Here is a 23,617-nt window from a genome sequence, read left to right on the forward strand (position 1 = left end):
GTTCATTTTCAGGCTGACCTGACTGCTTTTCTTGTCGAGTCTTCATAGCACACTCTGCAGTTGGTTGGTGCTTTCGGCAATTAGTACGTCGTCTGCAAATCTGAGATGGGATAATCGTTCTCCGTTTATGTTGACATCACTCCTCCAATTGATCTTGTTCATAACCATTTCGAGGCAGGCGGTGAATAGTTTCAGTGAAATCTTATCTCCTTGCTTTACACCCTTCTCGATTGGGATGCAGAGGGGAGTTTCAAAGAGTGTAATGTCTGTTGTACATCCAATATTCACTTCCTTCAACAAACTGATGTACTGCGTGTTAATGCCCTGCTCTGCGAGCGCCTTTAATATTGCATTAAACTCGAAGCTATCGAAGGCCTTTTCATAGTCAACGAAAGCAATGCACAGCAGGAGTTTGTATTTCCTCTCTCTTTTTAGGAGCTGGCTAAGGGTAAATATATGGTCGATCGTGCTGAAATTTCTTCAAAACCCTGCCTGCTCTCTCGGCTGGTGTTCATCCAGACTTTGCAAGAGTTGGTTCATTATCACCTTTGTAGAGTTTGTAGATGCAGCATATGCGGCGGTAGTTAAGATATTCTTGTTCGCCCTTCTTGTGCAGCAAGATAGTATTTGACTCCTTCCAGTTTGATGGTATTTTTCCTTCTTCAAGATATCAACTAAATTGTAAAACGAGGGCCTTCCAAAGTTTTTCACCTCCTGCAGAAATAATTTCTGATGTTATTCCATCTTTGCCTGGAGCTTTTCCCTTCTTCATTTGGTGTAGTGCGCTTCGGACTTCGCTGCCGATTATTGGGGGGGACACGTTCTTCTGACTCTTGGAGCGTTGGGAGAGGGATGTTGATTCTTGATTTGAACAGTTCTGTATAGAAGTCCTTGAAGACCTCCTCCATCCCTGCTCTGTCGATTACGATCTCTCCATCCTTGTTCTTCAATGCTGTTACGCTCAATCTGTACTGCGTCAATTCCCACTTGCATGTCCTGAGGCTCTTGCGTGATTCAACTGTTTTGAGGAGCTTTTCTTTCCAGAAGTTCTCAAAGTCGTCCTTCAGTTTTTGCCATATAAGTTTGCACAGAATGGAGTACTCAAGGTTGTTATCCAAGCTCTTTTTCATGTTTCTCCACTTCTCCAACAAGCTTTTCATTTCATTTGAGATTCTTCCCTTCGCCTTCTTCAGCTTTTCAATTTCAGCTGCTTTTATGCAACGTCTCAGCTTGTCAGCAAAGATACTGTAGTCCTCATCACACTTTTCCGTCTGGCTCCAGTCAAACCCAGAAATCACTTTCTTCAGCTTTGCTTCATCGAATGTCTTCAGCTGCTGTTTCCTGTTTCCCATCTGTAATGCCTTCTTTTCCACCGCTTCATCGAAAATCAACTTCGCTCTAAGCAGGCGATGGTCACTGCCGGTGTTGAAAGGCTGCACCACAGAAACGTCTTGAACGATGCGCCTTTTATTGACTAAAATATAGTCGATTTCATTCTTGCTCTTCGTTTGGCAACCATTACTGCATTCCATCATGAGATCAATGGGATCTCGATCTTCGCACATCCAACTACTAAATGCTTCCTTACGGGTCTCAAGAACACTTACCCAGAAGTTCACCAACCTACCCTGGCCTGGGACCTCAATCTGGTGTTGAAATGCCTCACCCAGACCACCATTCAAATCATTAGCTACCTGCCCCTGCTGAATTTATGCATAAAAGTGGCCTTTCTGGTCGCTATTACTTCCGCCAGGTGGGTGAGTGAGATGGGGCGCTCATGGCTGATCCTCCGTTTACAATATTCTTCAAAAACAAGGTCACACTATGTCTGCACACACAATTCCTACCGAAAGTAACATCAGCCTTTCATATGAATCAACCAATCCATCTTTTTACATTCTATCTTAAGCCTCACAGTACTTCAACAGAAGCCGACTTGCATTCATTGGACATTAGGCGTGCGCTAGCATTTTACCTTAATAGGACCAAACCTTTCCAGAAATCTCCTAGACTTTTCATTTCTACTTCAAGCATTGGAAAGGCTGCGCAATATCCACTCAAAGATTGTCTAAATGGATCTTCACATGCATTCAACAGTGTTACCGTACATTAGAGCGCATTCTATACGATCTGTTTCAACCTCAATAGCGTTTCTACACAATGTTCCAATACTAGATATTTGTAAGGCGGCCACCTGGGCCTCCGTCCACACATTTACTGAGCACTATGCAATCACTCATGACTCCAGGGCTGATGCCATAGTGTGTCTAACCGTACTCACCTCCATGACTCAAACGAACTTGAAGTCCCTCCTGCCTTCTGAGGGACACTGCTCTACAATCACCTGAAGTGGAGCACCCACAGGGACAGTACTCAAAGAAGAGAAGTTTCAGAGTAGCAGCCGTGTTAGTCTGTATTCGCAAAAAGAAAAGGAGTACTTGTGGCACCTTAGAGACTAACCAATTTATTTGAGCATAAGCTTTCGTGAGCTACAGCTCACTTCATTGGATGCATCTGATGGTTTAATCGGATGCATCCGACGAAGTGAGCTGTAGCTCACGAAAGCTTATGCTCAGATAAATTGGTTAGTCTCTAAGGTGCCACAAGTCCTCCTTTTCTTTTTGAAGAAGAGAAGGTTACTCACCTTGTTCAGTAACTGAGGTTCTTCGAGATGTGTGTCCTTGTGGGTGCACTACTACCTGCCCTTCTCCCCTCTGCTTCGGAGTTTGCAGTGGGGACTCTGCGGTAGAGAAGGTGCGTGCTCTAGACGCAGCACCAACGGCAGTATGAGATGCATACTGCCCATGCACGCCCTGCACAGACACTGCTACCATAAATCTCCAATGGCACTGGGATGCACTGACACCTGAAGTGGAGCAACCATAGGGGACACACATTTTGAAGAACCTCAGTTACTTGCACAAGGTGAGTAACCTTCTCTTATTTCATTCAATATCCTTGAGTCTCAATATAGCATTCTTAAGTTACATTTTTTTTTTCCAATCATTTTCCAATATTTCCATTTCAGGAACGTGGCGAACATGTGGAGTTTTTTTATTTGATCTTACTTGAAAAGCAAGTTTTCCCAAGTCTAATCCTGTCCTAATTTCAGTGCAAGAGAAATAGATACTCGTTTTTCTGATAGCCAGAGTAAATCTGAGTATGATTATTACAGCTCAAGTTGGAGATAAGACATTTTCGTTACTTCCAGAATTGGCACTTCACATTTTGTTCTTTCATCTCTTCCTTTAAATGCATCTGTTGAAAGAGCAACAACATTCATGTCCAAGGACTGAAAGAAGTGTTCCAGCTAATAAAGCATAGTTGAGCACTTTGCGTCTAACACTTTAAAAGTGAAAAGATGATAGAGATCACAAAGCAAGAGACTGCAAATCACTTTAATCATATTTTGAGTGGAGTATTATGGTAACCTATAAATAACTAATTGCATAAAATTGCTTTAGTAGTTTCTAGATGGCAGCTTTAATTAACAGCACCAGAGACATTTAGAAGTTTAGAAATGGATGGCATGTAATTTGCCCTTTTACCAACCATAAATTGGTAATTAACCAATTTGATTCACTTCTTTCTATTAAAAGTTTTATGAGAATAGCAAGTTCCTTCTAAATTCAGTCTCTCTTCAACAGAAGGTAACATACTTTCTTTTATCAGTCCTCTCCAGTACTTCAAGATGTTTTCATGTACAAATTCTTCAGAAGTTTAATTAGAAATTTTTATTCAAAGTAAAATACTTATTTGCAAAGTTCTAAAATGTGCAAAAAGTATAAAGTAAATGCTCTGGAAGGGTGTACTATGTTGTTCTCACCACCATTACTTGTTCTAGTTCTAGTCCACCAGAAATAATGTATTCACCAAAATAACAATATATGTAGAGTAGCTGGCTAGAGCGTGACAGAAACAAGAAAATGGCTTCAGAGTGGAACTAATTTGCTGCATTGAATTTTCACTATTACATGGGGAAAATGTGGATTAAATAAATGTTAGCTTGATTCCCCAGAGGCTGCAAAGGCAGAGGCTGCCTCATTCTTAGAACTGTATGCACGAAAATGCATATGCATAATATTCACATGCAGTTTCCACAGTTGAAAACACATCTCTGGTAATTGTGCTTGCATATGACCAATTATCTGTCTAATCAGTGCATTTATGTGCAAAATAGAGTAACTGGACAAGGTAGATAGATATCTTCTGTTAGAAACATTTAAGTTATAACAGGGCAACCTTATTCTGTGTAGGAAAACTTTTTAAAACTATACCATCTGTAGCTTATATATTGTGTAATAGTAGCAGTAAATCCATATTTATTTTCATTTCACACAATGACTTATTAAAATGATTAAACAGATCTTTACTTTGGGTCACATTTGGCACTCAGATGCATGTGCCTGAGTCCACTGGAAGTGGAAGTCAACAAGAGTTACTCATGTGTGTCCACGTGCAAAATTTGGTCCTAAATATGGTTGCTTAAAACAGTTGCTCTTATTTCTTTTTTCACTAAAAGCTAACGTTTCAATAAAGTTAGGCAGGTTGCTTATGAAAGTAGGCCTGAAGATTGAATGCATTCAAGACATAGGGCCAAATCCTTAACCAGGTCTTATCTGCTCCGTACTCTGGCAGACTTCTACCAACTCCACTGGGAATTTGTCTGAGTAAGGACCTCAGGACACTTCCTAGTAAACTAAAATTGGAGAAGATAGGATTTAAACTTTTATAAGAATGACTGTTCTTGTTATCCAATTCATTGTTAAAGACACAGAGCTCTGATTCCTGTATCACTTAAACTGTGATAACTGAGAATAACTCCATTGAAGACAATGGGATTACACTGGTGTAATAATGGTCTGAGAGGAGAGTCAGATCCAATATTGCTTTGATATTTCTAGTAGGCAATTTGACTATTTCTATAAACTTTACATTCACAATACAATGGTATACCTTACTTTTTTGTTTACCTTCTTGTCATTATTACTCATGGCACGTTAGCAATGAACAGTGCAAGAAGTTAAGCATTAGCTAGGATCTGGTGAAGCAACTAATAGACTTTACAAGAAGTTCAGACATCATTCCATAAAATACTTAGTTGTTTTCCTGTAGGAATAAAACCATTGTGGGGGAAGGAGGGTCCTCTCCTTTCAGACTTTTTTTAAAATACCTAATAGTTGAGCAAGATGCTCCGCATGGGGTGACTTCTGCTGCCTCTTCGAGCCAGCCTCACTGACTTACATGGGGTTCCATGCCAGTGAAGAGGTCCAACTTTGCAGAGTAACTTTCAGGATCTTCCACAGTGGTAAAAGTTTTGCTGGGCGGTCAGGGGGCAGGGAATGGGGGGTGGGGGGTTTGGATAGGCATGAGAGTCCCAGGGGGCCTGACAGGGGACAGGGGTGTGGATAGGGGTCGGGGCAGTCAGGGGACAGAGAGCAGGGGGGTTGGGTAGGGAGTGGGGTCACGGGGGCCAGTTAGGGGTGGAAAGTCCCAGGAGGGGGCAGTCAGGGGACAAGGAGCAGGGTGTGTGTGGATGGGTTGGGAGTTCTGAGGGGAGCAGTATGGGGCAGGAAGTGGCTGGGGGCCAGGTTGTCTGGGGCGGCCCAGCCTTCCCAATCCGGCCCTTCATACAGATTCAAAACCCTGATGTGGCCCTTGGGCCAAAAAGTTTGCCCACCCTTGGCCTGTAGGTTAAGCAGAGACTTACAAAAGTCCTTAAATCTTCTCTTCCATTCTGCCTGCAAAGGCTGGTGTTTCTCAGAATGACTGGAGCCCCACTGTGAGCAAACGTATTAGGGAGACAATTGCTATGGTGGCCCCTTTTCCCAGCTACTCATTGTCACACATGCAAAAAACCAAATTTTACACACAAGCACTTAGGCCTTGATTCAGAAAAGGCTTGCATCAGCTAAGATTGTCCTCCTACCCTGTCTCCACCCTGGCATGACCCCTGCATTGCAGCTTGTGAGGTAACCAGTGTAGGGCCACCTGCAGCAGCCAAAAGCAGTCCCTATATTCAGGGAATTCTTTCAGCCATTTGCAAGCTGTTTACAGCCCCTGTGTATGGCTGCAGCTGCACAGGGAGAGCAGAGCGGACGTGAGTATGTCTTCCACAGACTTAAGGGTTATACAGATAAAATTTTACTTTTGCTGTGAAATGAAATGCCTGAAATTAGCCTTTTTTCACTCTGAACTTGGATGTGGGAAAGATTTCTGTTTGCAGTTAGAGCATTTTAACACATCAGTTCCTTCTCTCACTTCCTCTCTGAACAACAGTTAATGGTACTTGGTCCTGTGTTGCATCACACGCTATCTCATAAAAGGGTTATAGGTATGTTTTTGTAGTGCAGATAAATGAAATGTCATGCAAAAGGCAGCTACTGGAGTTTCCAGTGAATTCAGTATCTAATAATGAATGCACTGGAAATATTTAGATATTCATCTTTATTTTCCTGTTTCCTATTTTTCCATTATCTATTGCACCTTGTCAATGTTTGCAGTATCTACCAGGTGTTTATCAACAAGAAATAAAAGAAAAATTGGTCTATCATATCAGCATCTGGGCAGGATTCGGCTTATGTGAATAACGTAACTGAAGTCAAAGTAGCTTAGGTCAACTTACCGCGATGTCTACACCGCACTGTGTCGACGGGAGGTGCTTTCCCGCTGACTTACCTTCCTCTTATCAGGGAGCTGGAGTACCGGAGTCGATGGGAGAGCGCTTACCATTGACTTAGAGGGTCTTCACCAGACCCACTAAATCAACACGGCTGCATTGAGCACAGCAGTGCTGAGGTACTGGTAAATGTAGACATGGCCTTATATGTTACCTTAGTATAAATTACAACTGAGATAAGGACTTGGTTCTTTTTGCTGTGTAAAGGAATAAACCTGGACTGAGTACATTATATGTATTGTCAATTATACTAAACCTCTGTTGAAAATGAAGCTGGTACTTGTGGAAGAGTTGGCTAGCTTGATGTTAGGGAGGAAAATATGAAAGAAATATGGATTATTGCAGATAAGGATATGCACAGAGATTCCTGAATGAAAAGGTGCAGATGATATCAGAAAAGTCAGGTATGCAAATTGGACTCCACCTGTGATTGGTCTGAGTTACACGATCAGGATTTGTGTGTTGTGCAGTTTTGACCTTGTTAAGAGTATTGTGACCTTGAACAACATTTCCCATATTTTGAGACACTTTCCTCTCATATTCAGTACTCACATTTTTTTTCCATCTCAGTATTACTGCCTGGGTCTTGGACTGGATCTTCCCTTGGTATAAATTGGTGTACCTACACTGAAGTCCACATCTGTGCATCAGTTCACGCCAGCTGAGGATCTGGCACATTGACTTTAACAAATACACCCAAAATTACCATCCTCCACTTAGGCCTTCTATTTTCCATGTTACTGTATTCTAGGCTGATAATGCAGTATATTCCAACTCCATTTCTAAAGTCTTCCTAAGCCAATTGGTTTATCTTTGAGGGATAATAGATGGATTTCCTTATTTTAAGATACTCACTGTATCATCACTAAAGAGTGTGCAGTGTGCTAATTGGAGAGAGTACCAATGGAGTAACTTTTTCAGCAGTATTAGGAATTCACGTAGTATGAGTGAAGTACTGGAGACATTGTCCAGATCTATGCTGTATCCACTTACTCCATGCAAAGAGACCACATTTCTGTTGACAACTGTAGATAGGAGTGTATTCCCAGCATTAAGGGTTCTGTGGTTTTCTTATTCAGCCCATATTTGAAATCCACTCTCAGCTACACAGTTGACAAGCTCTATTCTTTCACTGATGTATAATTTTGGACTGTTATCTAATGCATACCACATAGCCGATACAACCAGCTGGTCTCATGGAAAAATAGCACATAACTGAAAATGCACCTGTCCTACTGCTAGATACTGGCATTGCATTATCTATGGCATGGAGCCTGCCCAGAGCTGTCCAACCCAGATGAGCTAATAATCCAGCATATCCCATTACCATGTTATGAAGCTGCATAATTCCTCTTGCAAAGGCCAAGACACTCGAACTTCCAGAAGTAAGATCAAGGAGGTGATACACATGTGCAGAGCTGACCTGACTCCACAGAGGCAGTTCCTTTCACCTGACTATTAGCTGGGGACAAATACCCAAAATCTCACTTACAACTGATGGCTCTGAAATGGAGCATAGATAGGGACTGAAAAAAAACTTCCTGCATGCAGAATCATCCTTAAGGGCATGTAAAAATGTCTGCTTGTGATACTCCTTATGCCCTCTTGATAGCCCACGTTCTAGCCCTGGTGGCAGTAACAGTGCAGTATGTATTTTTGAAGTAAAAAGAACATGGGATCCTCATGGAAAGGGGGTGAGTGGATAATCTCCCTAGTAGATGCAGGGGTTAGAGAACCTACTGTCCCCACCCTTCACCAGCAGTCCCTTCTCACTCCTGGAAAAAAACAAAAAACACACACATACACAGAACAGCCTCCTTGCGATACTCCCCAAGCCCTCTAGACTAGGGTTTTATGTGATTTTTATTGGTTAGGTATCCCTACTCCAGTTTGCCTCTCTCCAGGCAGATGTCCCTTATGACAACAGTCAAAGTATGGGACCTGCAAAGTGTGGGAGTGGAAGAGGAGAACTTCATTTCCTGCCCCAAAGCTGTTCTACTGGTCCTTATTGTGGAGTGGGCTCAAAACAACTTTCCATTTCCTCTCCATACCCAGCTAATCTATCTCAGAATTGGTTGAGCGGTTCCAAAGCTACTTTATGGAGGAGTAAATACCCATCAAACCCTCTCAACACATAATTATGGGTCAGAATTTGGCCCTTAGTGGATTTTGGTTGGAAAACCCAATCAAAAAATGTTATTACTTTGTCACCAAAGATAGGAACTTACCAGTGTGTAATTTTGTTTGTTTGTTTGTTTGCATCTGTATTCCCTTGGGAATGATATGTGGAGAAAGGTTGTCAAATTTGCATGTTAATTACTTTGTTATATAGTCATTAATATCCAGACTGGGAGGGGTGGGGGGGGAGAGCTGCAGCTCATCGCTACAGATCAAAAGAGATTTTGCAATTTACTTTGCATATCCTGCCTTTGTTTTTTATAGGTTTGAATGCACTCCCAAAGGAAACACACTTTAATTGTGACTAGATTTCTTCCTTGTTTGAAAGAGGTTGTTAAAACTCAAGGCTGTTTAGCTGGGGAAGCACGGCTCATGCTGTAGTGGCCTTTCCATTTTTCTCACTATCTTAAAAAAATATATCCATAGGCTGAATAAATTGGGTGTCAACCTTCACCCTGATGCTTCATGGTAATGATAATCGCTAGGCCCAGATTACGTGGATTGTTATAACTCAGATGGTAACATTCAGTCAAGGCGAGATTCACCCCGGTGCAAAGGGCTGGCACAAGATCTATACACCACTTATGCCCTACTTCATCAGTGTTTTGAAGGCTTATGTGGGGCTAAGTGGTGCACCAGGGTGAATTCATTCTCAGACAACCCTGGGGATTTGCCCTGATTACAGTCTTTGGTGGCCCAAAGCATAAGGGGCCCAAAATTGAACTCACTTCAGTTTTACACTAAAGTAAATTTTCGTTTAAAAGAACCTAATGTTCTGTTCTGCTTTGAAAAGTGGCTCTCTTATTGTCTTCAGTGACTCCAGAGCAGAGCTGGTCAGCTGGCTCGTAAAAACATGCTTTAACTACCAGCATCTGAATATCCTTCTTGTGCATTTTCATTAATAAAAAAGCTTATGAAGGCTTAAGTCTTCCCTCATTGGTACCAAGTGCAACGCTCTTTTCTTCAATGTATGTCCTCAGTCCTGAATCCACAAAGGACTTAGGTGCCTAAGTCCCAGTTTTAGGTGTCACTTGTGATGCACCAAATTCCCCCTCAGCTGCTGCTGAACCTGTAGGCAACTCAAGTCAGTGCTTAAGATTTTGCAGTAAAAGTTCTGTAGGCAATTTTGTTCCTGCTCTGGCCATGAGCACTACTGTCTCACTCTAGGTGTCCTGCCTAGCTCCAGTGTTTGTCTGCGTAAGTCACATGCAGGGCCCGATCTGGTAGGCATGCTTCACCTGCCTCAATGTGCAGGAGGAGGACATCCTTTATAACCTTTATTCCAATGGTTAAGCTTCTCATCCTTTCTCTGGACCAATTAATATTTCATTATTCAATTATTTAATTAAAGTGGAACAACTTCAATAGGAGAGAATGAGGGCTCAGACCCACATCAGTATACTCCATAACCTAGTGGGTAGAGCATTCCCAAGGAGACTTGAACTGCTGGCCTGCTACATCCCAGGTGAGTATGCTAACCACTGTGCTAAAGGTTAAAAGAGAGAACCACTTTCCCTGCTGTGTGGTATTAGGTGGTCTCTGAGCACACTTACTGAATTGGGCCACACAGGGGAATTAGGCAGAGGAACACCTGTCTTCCCCTAGTTCATGGATCACTAGCAGAGACCAGCGCCTCCCTGCAGCCCAGACTCTGCGCCTAAATTTTCAGGGTAAAATTTCCATAGGTGCCTATGTTTCTGCTCTGAGCATGTGTTCTACTCCCTCTAGGTGCCCAGATGCCTCTGTTCCCTGCCACTCTAAGCTCCAGAGTGAACCACAAACTGGGGTAAGAAAGGCATTTGGCTGTCTAAATCACGTGCAGGGCCTGATCTTTTAGGCATGCTCAGAGGCCACCTACCAAATTGGATTGCATAAAAATCCAGCTGGAGGAAGTGGTTGCCAACTTTATCATTTTTAACCCAGTGGCTAGAGCACTTTCTTGGGATGTGGGAAATCCAGGTTCAGTTCCCCCCCAATCTCCCTCTGTCAGAGGAGGAGAAAGAATTTGAACAGGGATCTCCCATCTCTCAGGGGGGTGCTTTAATCCTTGAACCTGGGATATTTTGTTATGGGGCTCCCTCAATGTCTCCTGTTGAAGTGGTTCCACTGTGGCTAAATAATTGAAGGCTCAATTGGAGCAGAGAGACTGGACCCAAGTCTCCCACCCCCCTATACTGCTGATCTGTAGAGTCTCTCTTTCTGGCCCAATGACTCGTTAAGTATTTATTCACAATGAAACAGTCATTGGGTCAGAGAGAGAGAGAGAGGTGGGATGCCCCAGGTCCAGTTCCCCTGCGCCAATCACTCTTTCATTACTTAATCCGCATTAGCAGAGCTTCAGCAGGAGAGACTGAGGAGCCCCACATCAGAATATCCCATAGCTCAGTGGTTAGAGCACCCTGAGAGGTAGGAGACCCCTGTTTAAATCCTTTCTCACCCTGAGGAGGGGACAGAACCTGGGGCTCCCCAATGAGGGCTCTAACCATTGGTCTAAAAGCACCAGCTCCTGCTGCCACTGTTTTGTGTGGAGCGACGCAGGCACCTAACTCATTCCCACAAGAAATGCCTTAGGTGCCTATGGCTGCCTGACTTCAGGTGGCGAGTTTCTGTTCCTGGATCACCAGCAGACCTATGTGTCTCCCTGAGTCCCAGATTTAGGTACACCCCTCTTATCAGCATCTCTCATGGGTTGCTTAGACAACTCTCAGCCCAATGTGCTGGCCTTTGAGGATAGCTTTCTTAGGTGCCCATGTCAAGGTTCCTTCCCCACTCTGAACTCTAGGGTACAGATGTGGGGACCTGCATGAAAGACCCCCTAAGCTTATTCTTACCAGCTTAGGTTAAAACTTCCCCAAGGTACAAACTGTTTTACCTGTTGTCCTTGGACCTTATGCTGCCACCACCAAAGTGTCCAACAAAAATAACAGGGGAAGTGCCCACTTGGAAATGTCTCTCCCCCAAAAAATATTCCCCCAAGCACTACACCCCCTTTCCTGGTGAAGGCATGATAAAAATCCTCACCCAAACCATTGGATCTTAAGAACAATGAAAAAGCAATCAGGTTCTTAAAAGAGAATTTTAATTAAAGAAAAAGTGAAAGAAAAACCTCTGTAAAATCAGGAAGGGAAATACCTTACAGAGTAGTCAGATTCAAAACATAGAGAATCCCTCTAGGCAAAACCGTTAAGTTACAAAAAGACACAAAAACAGGATTATACATCCCATTCAGCACAACTTATTTTATCAGCCATTTAAACAAAACAGAATCTAACGCATATCTAACTAGATTGCTTACTAACTCTTTACAGGAGCTCTGACCTGCATTCCTGCTTTGGTCCTGGCAAAAGCATGACACAGACAAAGAGGACCCTTTGTTTCCCCCCCTCCTCTCCCTCCAGCTTTGAAAGTATCTTGTCTCCTCATTGGTCATTTTGGTCAGGTGCCAGCGAGGGTATCTTAGCTTCTTAACCCGTTACAGGTGAAAGGGTTTTTCCTCTGGCCAGGAGGGATTGAAAGGTGTTTACCCTTCCCTTTATATTTATGACAGCCCATCTCTTCCCATTCCATGTATAGAGAGCCTAGACACTTAACTAGTCTTTATGGATTGCAGTGTTGTTCCTGTGATTTTTTTAAGCACCTAAAAGTTAGGCAATATGACGCTCAGCCTAAATCCCTTAGTGGATCCCACCCAGACAACCTTGAGTCATGCAAAATTCAGAGAACAAAATCATGAGGCATTTTGTAAACATGAGACAGGTAAACCACTGTCTGACTCATCTGTTCAAATCTTCAGACTTTCCTTCCCATGTAGCATGAAATAAATTCATTGTTAAAAATGTCTTGAATGTGTAGAATAGATGCAAAAAGTTATAGTAAAGTTAAAAGTAAGAAATTTTTTAAATAAAATATTGAGATTTTCCAGAGAAAGGGATTTCCCAACTCAGATAAGATTAGAAGTGATATGATTAGAAGTGCTTTTTGTGACCATTTTAACATTTTCAGTAAAAAACAGCTTATATTTCTTGCCGCATTGGAAACCCTGAGACATTGCCATTGAAGAAAGGATGGTTGTGTGAAAAACATGATGGATTAGGACTGAGTACATCTGGGCTCAATTCCCAGCTCTGCCACAGAGCTTTCTGTGATCTTGTGAAAGAATCTCTATGCCTCAGGTCCCCATCTGTTAAATGGGGCTAATAATACTACTTTTCTCTCGCCCTTTGTCTGTTTAGATTGTAAGATTTCAAGGCAGGAATTGTCTCCTACTTTGTGTATATACCGCACCTAGAACAACTGGGGTCATGACCTTGACTGGGGCTGCCAAGTGCCCCTATAATACATACAATAAATTATAATTGTCCAAAGTGAGTGAATTGAAGACAAATGAAAGAGATCATAAATCTAGGTGTATGTGTGGTAGGACGAAGTGCTGCTGTTTTGGTCTATTTCTATTCTGTATCCCCTATATTCTTCTGTTTTTTAATGTATGTCAAGGACACTCAGAGCTCTGTATGGGGACCCTTTGGAGGGCGGTTTGTGTAAGGAAGGCTGACATCTGGAATAAAAATGTTATATTATTTTGTGGAAAGTAAAATTTATTTTTTCAAAATCTGATTACCGTAATCTGAGGAATTGGAATTAACACAGATGAGGAAATAGTTTAAGTAGAGTACCAGTATTAATGCTTTCTTTACTCTACCAACAGGTATCACTGTGGATAAGTATGGATTCATTTACTTTGTTGATGGTACCATGATTCGGAAGATTGATGAAAGTGGTGTGATTACAACTGTAATAGGTTCAAATGGTCTTACATCAACGCAGCCACTGAGCTGTGACTCTGGAATGGACATCACTCAGGTAGACACCACTGATTTTCATGCATTGTTACCATTCAACACATTGTGGAAATGGGTAACTATTTAAGGATACCCAGTTAATCAGTTAACACTGGGTGGCACAAGATTTCAGACATGTTTTTAGAGCAGTAGTGATATTTGATAGTGTATAAAGCTTACATTAAATCATTAATATAAATCTAGGATAGCTAATATAAATAGAAAAAGTATGCATGTGACTTTACCGAGTGGTCCATATATGTATTACGTGTGTGTATAGGTGCTTAGACTAATATATATGGTATGTCTACACTCATTGCTTTAAAAAGTTACAAGCTACTTTTAGGTGTGTCCTTTAAAAGCAGGTGATATTAGGATCTGTACAGAAGGTTTGAGAACCTTCCTTTAGCCCAGCTTTCTGACACTATTGTGCTTGCATCACTTAACAGAGAAGAAAAATGAGATATTGTTGCTATCCAAGTCTCTGCTAGGGAGCACTATGGAAGAACTAACAAAATAGCAGCTAAAGGATACAGAAGCTCCAGCTTTTCAATACTTTTTTAAAGTGCTTTTCAATTCTTAATTCAAAGACAATGTAACAGAAATTGAACAAAAAGGTACTGTCCCCATCTGGTTTATATTAAAAACCAGACAAACATTTATACGCAAAACAGCCAGCCTTTCAAAGTTAATGGGTAGCAACTCTAAAAGGCAGATGGTGTTGGCCAGGTTCTGCTTATTCAATTCTGGCTCCAAAATAAAATAAAATTTGTCTGCTTCAAACAACTAAAGGGAGTCAAGGACTCAAAACAGTTACATTATGGGATGTGTGTGATTGTACCTAGAGCCAAATTGGTTGGTTTTGGTTTCGGTTTTTAGTTTTCTCCTGTGTATTTTAATATTTCGCCACTGGAAACCACAATTGATACATAGAGAACTCACCTGATCTGAGCTGTGTCTAATTTCTATTGAGGATTTTAATGGTAGCAGTTTACCATGAGGACCTGATCCTGCGTTTCTTGAAGTCAAGGGAGATTCAGGCATGCAAGGAATGCAGGAATAATGTCCTTGTTTGTATATAACAAGCTTCACTGTGAAGCCACGATGGTGGTCACGGGCCAGATTTGGCCTTATGGGGGAAAAACCTGCATAGAGTGGCAAACTCAGACATCCAAATCACAGTTCCATTCCTGTCCTGTCAGGGAGAAGACTGTTCTCATCTCCCACAGAAAGTGCCAGGGGTTCATATTGCCAAACTAGTGGATGTCCTGGGAAACACATGGACTTCATGTAATCTCTGATGACCCATGCCTTCCCCACAGCTGCCTATGCCCCTAGTCATGCCACTATTATCTGCCAGATATCTCCGTGGCTACACAGTAGCAGCCAAGAATGAGAAGCTGGGGGAGTTGTTAATGCATGGAGCATATTTTAACTACTTCTTGGATATACATATAGCAACTGCCTGCAGCGTATGTGAAGCATTAGCTACCAAATCAGATATCTCTAAGGTCTATAAGGAATCACATCATGTGGAACTTCTGCTCCCTGGCTGCCTCGTTTCCTAGCTCTGGATCTGCATGGAGTCCCACTCCATGGAGCTCAGGCAGAGGGAACATCTCCAGTATCATGGGTAAGGAAAAGCATACCACTGAGCTAGCTCTTTTACTATTCAATGTCGTTTCCCCCACTGCCATTCTGACAGGTTTAGTGCCTTTTCATTTGTGAAAGCAGAAATGAAAATGAGTTCTGGTGAATAAATCCAACTGGTTCATTGCTGGTATACTATAGATTGTACTATCAGTGGAAATGGTTTTCACTGCATGTTTATCATCACATAGTGGTGCAAAAGCTACAACAAACTGAGTGATCTAGATGTATCCTTACTGCGTAGACCAGGATAGTTTTGAGGTGAATCCAGAATGCATAGCAATAAATATTCAAGATACTGGTATTAAATGATAGCTTTATAAAGGACACCTAAAAGTATATGGTTTTAAAAAGGTATCCAATATAATTCATATTTTAAAAATCAAAATAAGGTATTAAATCCATCCTGAATACATTTTGTCAATGATGTCATCTCACCCTTCATATATTGAATCTTTCCAGATACAAGCCCTGGAATTTGTATCTGCAATTTATAGAAGCATCTCTTGCTTTTTATTATTATCCCATTGATTTTCTCAAGGTACATAGCAAAGTACTCCCTAAATAAGTGCCCCAGATTAAATGTCCTGTGGAATTATTATCATGTGCCAGCAATGCCCCTCTGCCATGTACATTGGTCAAACTGGACAGTCTGTATGTAAAAGAATAAATGAACACAAATCAGATGTCAAGAATTATAACATTCATAAACCAGTCAGAGAACACTTCAATCTCTCTGGTCACTTGATTTCTGACCTAAAAGTGGCAATTCTTCAACAAAAAGACTTCAGAAACAGACTCCAACGACAGACTGTTGAATTGGAATTAATTTGCAAATTGGATACAATTAACTAAGGCTTGAATAGAGACTGGGAGTGGTTGAGTCATTACACAAAGTAAAACTATTTCCCCTTGTTTATTTCCCCCCCACCCCCACTGTTCCTCAGACGTTCTTGTTAACTGCTGGAAATGGCCCACCTTGATTATCACTACAAAGGGTTTTCTCCCCCCACCCCCGCCCCCCCACTCTCCTGCTGGTAATAGCTCATCTTAAGGGATCACTCTCCTTACAGTGTGCATGATAAACACCCATTTTTTCATGTTCTGTGTGTATATAAATCTCCTCACTGTATTTTCCACTGAATGCATCCGATGAAGTGAGCTGTAGCTCACGAAAGCTTATGCTCAAATAAATTGGTTAGTCTCTAAGGTGCCACAAGTACTCCTTTTCTTTTTGCGAATACAGACTAACACGGCTGTTACTCTGAAACCTGTAATAAATAAATAGAGCTTTCACTTTAATAGGTGAGTTGATTATGAAAGGGTTTAGTCACATATTTCAATACCAGTTTTGAATAGAAATATGTCTTAGAAATCACTAAGCACATGTCACTTACTTCCATCTCAGACTTGACGAAGGTGTTATTCCTGGTTTGTAAGGAAAAGAGATTGGGCTGAGGTAGCTGCATGGTAAAGTGATGAATTTGCTCCTCTTTTACCTGTACAGAACATAGCTGAACTCTGTTTTGGTCACAACACAAGTCAAATGAATTTAGTGTTTTCGGCCAGATTTTCAAAAAAGTTCAGGGCCAGATATTCAAGTACTCAGCACCTGCATTTGAAGACAGAGTTTCAAAAGCCCTCAATTCCCTTTTTGGTACCAGAATAAGGGCCAGATTCTCAAAAGCACTCAGCATCCATCACTTCTCTTTGAGACAATAGTGGCCAGATTTTCAAGAGCCCAATGTGCTAGGTTATTTTTAAAATCTGGACACTTGTTTTGGTGCATAAGTGAGAGCTGAACTCTTCTGAAAATCTGGCCCCAAATGTGGGTCCTGAGCATTGTTGAAAATCTGGCTGTAATAATCACTTGCCTAATTGACCAAACTGTCAGGAAAAAATGGCACAATTAATGCACTCTGCTTATGAGAAGCCCATTTCTGAAGCATCACAATTATTACTGATTACAACTGAAATGAATCAGAAGGGCTGTTGGGGAAGCTTAATAGGATCTGATTCTGCTCTCACTTACACCTGTTTTACACTGCTATAGTTGAGTGGAGTTTCTTTGGATTTACAACTGTAAATGAGAGGTGAATCAGGTCCTACATTATGTTTGGTTCTAGCAATTCCTAACAGTATTTAACTCTGTAGTGGGCTAAAATTCACATGTAAAAGAGGAAAAATCTAGAAGAATGATATAAGCCTTACTTCTTTCTGTCTTCACTGCTATAGAATATCAGGATTGGAAGGAACCACAGGAGGTCATCTAGTCCAACCCCATGCTCAAAGCAGGACCAATCCCCAGTTTTTGCCCCAGATCCCTAAATGGCCCCCTCAAGGATTGAACACACATCCCTGGGTTTAGCAGGCCAATGCTCAAACCCCTGAGTTATCCCTCCCCCCTTTCTATGGAGAAAGCCGAAGAGGGAATGTTGGTAGAAATGTCCACTTCCTAATCCATCATGTACCTTCTTCCCATGATAAATATGTGGCCTGATTCTTTACTGCCATGCACTTTGTTTTGTCATTTCCTCAAGTGTAAAATGCTATAGGTCTGTATTTGATAGCATTCTATACCCAATCGGGACTCAGTCCATACAAATACAAATAACTGCAAAGGTGCAAGGCCGTGGAGAATCAAGCCCAAGATCTCTTCCTTAGCCTGTAAATGGTGGCCTTGTCCCTTCACTAATGACAATTCCACTAGCGATGACTCTTTGCCAAAGTGATAGCTGCTGACTGATTGATAGTGTTTGTAACTGTCACCACTGTGTTCTAATATGAAAGTTCTTATTTGACTATTTTCTGTCTTGACATTTGCACTTCATCAGCCTTTGTTCAGCAGTTCCCCACTTGATGGATTCCATATATATTGTGTTGCTTCACCTAAAATTCAAAGCAACACTGCAAAATATTTTTCTCCTTCACAAAAATGTGACAAGATTTATTTATGGTGACAGTGTGTTTATACAGGTCAAGTTAAGGGATATGTGTTAGAATGATGAGTAAGAGGGAAAAGCCCAAGTTATGGAGACATTTTTGAGAACATTTCAAGCACTGGACACCCCTCTTTTAATTAATTGTAAATTGCCAGAGGGAACTCTACTGATAAAGTTCTGAAGGTGAAAGAGAGAATGCTGCAGAGTGAAAGTAAAGATGCGTGGACTGATTTAAAATGTGACTTAAGATGTCACAAATGCAAACACTGACAAATCTCTTGCAGTCAGAAGGACAGCAGGCAATACCACCATCAATGTCTTCAGAGGGACAATTTGATGAAATACATGCTTGAAGACCTATTGAATGGAACAGAAATCTTACAGAACGCTCTGACCTCCCTTGAAGGAAATTGTGAGAACCTGTTTTACAAAATAAACAAAGCAGATAAATACATGACTTCTGCTGAGGTGCACTTACATGCAATAGAAGATTATGTGGAAGACAGGAAAAAGAGCCAGTGAATATGAGACAGATGCATGCCAATGTAAAAATTAATTTGATTCTGGAGTGAAGCACTTTTGAACAATGTTGAGTGTGGAACATAAGAAAGGGGTTGCAGGATCACATTCATTTCTTTGAGCAGAATAATAGATCTATTTGCAGACTGAAGGAAGACGCAATATCTCCAGAGAAGTTTCACTACATTTGTGCTATTGGTGAAGCTAAAACCTTTTTACTTAAACTCAGTGGAACCACTTTGACTGATCAGCTGTGCATCTTCCCTATTATGTGTTTAGACATTTTCATCCTTGTATTAACTAACAAGGCTAAGCCACTTGTACCATTGGAAATCATACTTCTTCTGGGACACAATTCTGCCTCTCCTTCACAGGTTAAAGAAAAGATCAGAGACGAAAACCCAGCCACTAGTAATATCTATGAGGAGGAAGAGTCTGTGTGATAAAAGAGTAAAGTGGTCCAGAAACCAGTCCCCTTTTTCACCATGTTTAACTTCAGCGTTTACTTTGTTTCTCTGTTTAAACTCAGCAATAATTCCATTTGGATATTAATGGCTTGGTCATTTTACAAGAGAGAGAAATAAAACAAAAGCTCATGAGTAGTGTTTAAGGTGGTATGATAATACAAATAATAATGTCTCTTAAAAAGGTAATTTAGGAAACACCCTTTAACCTATGTGGTATTCCTGTAAATACAGGAGCTATGGAAGCTTTCTAATCATGCTGTAGGAATTCTATATTTGAATTGTGCTGGAGACCCTTCTGTCTAACAGAAAGAGGATAGCCACTTTGTTTTCATTTGAGCAGATCAGTACAAAAATAGACTTGCCTTTTATTTTTTGTCCTCCCTCTCTGAGGCTTATGATGATCTGTTACTCTAGTCATGTTTAGTGGATGATACCATAAACATTCCAAGTCTCTGAGCACCATTAAGAAGGATTTTGCAGAAAGACAATTGCTGCTCATATACTTGAAATCAATAAACAAAGCAAAAACCCCACCACAGAGTACAAAAATGATGCCTTATTTCTAGACCTTCAACTCTCACTGAGGTCCCTTCTTTAAAGAAATAAAGTAAAAAAATGAGGTGTTGCTCTTTGTTGTCCGTGGATGATATAAACCTGCTATTTCTCCAATTAGTTTTTAGGAAAAACAGTAATCAGGACCCACATTTTGAATGCAAAAACAATCAAGGGGGGAGGACCCTTTTTAGGAGTTGGGAAAGGGAGGAAAGAACCCTTTACTGACCTTCTCTATACATCATAAGGAAGATTATATGGGACATAACCCTTTTTAGTTTTTTGGTAATTCCCGTTTCATTAACGGGCGCTGAGGGAACTCAGCACCTCACAGGGTCAAACTCTTAAATAGAAATAATGGCTCTGGGGCCTATGCAATCAGACCTCCAAATAACCATAAACTTGTCTTTATGGATGTGATTTTAGAATATCAGATGGAAGGAATGAACAATTCATCAGAGCCAATCAAATTACCCTGTCAATGAATGTGAAATACCATTCACACAGACATGTCACATGTGGTTTGGGGGCCTCATGAAAGAACAGCAAAAAAAGACCACAATTTTTCTTCCAAAAAGCTAATATTTGTATTAGTCAACTTCAAACTAGCAATTTATTTTACATTTCTTCTGTAAATACAGTACCACTGAATAAAATACTCCTAAATAAAATACTCCTAAATTTTAATCAAATCTTTTAAAAATTGCATTCCTCTTTTTTCATGTTGTTTATCTGTGCTATCGCAGAGGTATTTAACTTAGGGAATGTTAGATGCTTCATCTGCTCTGTGCTGAAATGAAAGATCCTTGGCAGACCTAAATTTATGAAAGACACATTATAAAGTGGATTTTTTCTGCTTTACATTTAGAATAAAATAATCAGTAAATCTGTTGTTCCTAGCAGCAATAAGCACTGATAATTGCCAGCCTAGATACTGCATATGCTGCTGTTACATGAAAAGTAACATTTTTGCCATTGACTTCTACAAAGGATTTCATAAATCTACTCTGTTTTTATATGATAGGTGTCATATTTCATCTCTCTCACACTCTGTCATATATGACATTATCTAGCTAGGCAAAATGATAATGCACAGGCATGTATACATATAATCACAGCCGGATCCAAAGTCCACTGAAGTGAATGGATCCATTGACTTCAGTAGGCTTTGGATCACCATCAGAGCTGCCAAGTGTTTTGAATCCTGGGTGACTTACATCTGGCAGCCTTGCAACCCATTCCCGTAGCCCGTCTGAAGTCTCATGCATCCAGCTGGACTGCAAAGAGAGTCTGTATTTGCTCCTCTAGGCCACCAGAGGGCTGCTGCTTGTTCTCCTCAGCCTCTCATCTTTCTTCTACTCCTTCTAGGTCCGAGCAGGGAAGGAGTAGGTCAGGGTGGCAAACCTGTGGCTCCGGAGCCACATGTGGGCAGTGATGAGCTGCCAAAATCTTAACAACCGGTTCCCTCCTCACCCCCCAGGGGGTCGTGGCCCGCCCCCCGGGACTCCTGCCCCATCCAATGCCCCTCGCTGCCCCATCCACCCCTGTTCCCTGACTGCTCCTGGAACCGGGCAGGAGGGTCTCGTGGGCCACCGTAGTGGGTGCCCACCCTGCCCCTAAGAGCCAGAGGCACCTGCCAGGGGGCGAGGTGGGGAGTCCTGGCAGGGCTTACCTGGGGCGGCTCCAGGGAAGCATCCGGCAGGTCCCTCCCCGCCCCAGTTCACCTCCGCTCCCCCTCCACCTCCTTGGGCCTGAGCGGGAAGCCGCCGCCTGCTTCTCAGCCATCCCAGGCTTCCCGCGCAAACAGCTGATTCGCGGGAAACCGGGGGGCGGATGGGCAGAGCGTTCAGGGGAGGAGGCAGAGGTGGAGTGGAGGTGAGCTGGGGTGTGGCACGGGGCAGGGAGCTGCTCTGCACCCACCAAATTTTCCCCGTGGGTGCTCCAGCCCCGGAGCACCCGCGGAGTCGGCACTTGAGGTGCCACTTTTGGCCAGTTGTTAAATTTAGAAACACGGGACAACCAGTTCTAAAAGGGCTTCTAAATTTAACAACCGGCTCCAGCGAACCGGTGTGAACCGGCTCCAGCTCACCACTGCATGCGGCTCTTCAGAAGTTTACTTGCGGCTCCTTGTCTAGGCACCAACACCAGGGCTGGAGCTACAGGCACCAACTTTCCAGTGTGCCGGGAGGTGCTCACTGCTCAGGCCCTGCCCCTACTTCACCCCTTCCCCCTCGCTCCTTCCCCTCCCCCCAGAGCCTCCTGCATGCCGCTGATCAGCAGGGCTGCTGGCAGGCGGGGGGGAACTGATGGGGGGCTACTGAGGTATTACTGTGGCTCCTGGCAATGTACATAGGTAAATTCTGGCTCCTTCTCAGGCGCAGGTTGGCCAGCCCTGGAATAGGGGCTGAAAGAGGCAGTTGGCTGGCAGAGAAAGAAGAGGGAGAGGGGTTCAGCCCTATTCCTACCCCCATGGCACCTGGAGAGCCACCCAGATAGCCTCAGCTACCTTCCCATCTAGCACCCAGCATGCCATCTACCACATCCAGCCCACTGTCCGCCAGACAACACCGCAGGTACCCCAGCATCCACCCACGTATCATCCCATGACATCTTCCTCCCCAGCCCCATCCATGCCACCTTTGGCTGACCAAGGAAGACCCCCCCTGAACTTGGATATCCCTGAGGCTCTTTGGGGAATGAATCCCAGGTGTAGACAGCTATCCCTTTTCGAGGCTTCACTGCCCTTCTCCCCCATCCCTAATGGCACAGTGTAATATTCTTGGCTGGTGCTAGCCTGGCCCTGCCTAGTATCTGTTTTATTGCAGACTCAGTGTGATTTAATGTAGCTTCAAATTGCATTAACTCCTCATCAGATTTCCACATGTAAATCTGGCAGATTGGCAGGGGTCAATATGGGGAACAGCTAGATCCATGCTCCGCCCATGGGGCCTCCTCCACCCAGTGCCCAACCCCGGGAGGTACAGTAGGGGATCTTGAAAGAAAGGAGCTATGGAGATGGTATTTCACAGGAGGGAGGTTCCCCAGTGCAGTGTCCCCTCTGTGTGTGCAGGCAGAAAGAATGATTGGTTCTTCGCAATTTATCTTCCATCCTGTGTAGTTCCTGAACTGCCTGAATGAAATCTCAATTAGCTGCTTACTTTACTTTTTATTCCTTAAGCATGAGTAACCTTTGACTGCATCTCTCAGTTAAAAAGTGTTTCAGTATGACGGAATCTAGTTGATGAGTTATTTGTGCCCGTGATACTTGTATCCACGGTACTGAATTAAATTGCCAAAAAATTTTGATATTGCTTTGCCAGTTTGGTGAAATCCTTTACAGGGCACATATTGATGACTAAGTCCAATTTTTTTCTTCTGTTAAGATGAAGTATTGGGCAGAAGTTATAAATAAAAAGTAAGTATGGGATACTTGCAAAAACTGCCAAACTACTCCCAGGTAACTGGATAACTAGACCTGATGCCTGACACCATGCTGACCAAACCCAGAAATGTCTGTAAGAAATACAGCATATAGACATTATATGAAAACAAATTTCAAATAGTCTTGTGAGGATACAACATACAACGAAGTTTGCTTTAAACCTATTTGTCTTCCCATATGCCACCAAGTGGCTGGCTGAGGACTCTGACTACAGTAGAATTGGTGCACAGCTGGAGAGTGGGATATTCTGACCCTGTGAAGGACCTCCATCATAGACTGAAAGTCACCCCTGTGTGAACACTCAGCAGTAGGCCTGAGCACTGCTCAAGTGCCACTTAAGTTTTATATTA

The 23,617-nt window shown here is 42.4% G+C and overlaps 1 protein-coding gene across 1 annotated transcript in view; it reads left to right on the forward strand.

Moving 5' to 3' along the window:
- Positions 1-23,617, forward strand: part of TENM1 (teneurin transmembrane protein 1) — a 535,025-nt gene that overhangs the window by 450,492 nt on the left and 60,916 nt on the right. Inside the window, exon 26 of the mRNA XM_084638540.1 lies at positions 13,563-13,717. Within this exon, the coding sequence (XP_084494666.1) occupies positions 13,563-13,717 (155 nt within the window). The remainder of the gene's footprint in view (positions 1-13,562; positions 13,718-23,617) is intronic.

Source organism: Lepidochelys olivacea (genome assembly GCF_965140295.1).
Source record: "Lepidochelys olivacea isolate rLepOli2 genome assembly, chromosome: 9".
Lineage (NCBI taxonomy): Eukaryota > Metazoa > Chordata > Testudines > Cheloniidae > Lepidochelys > Lepidochelys olivacea.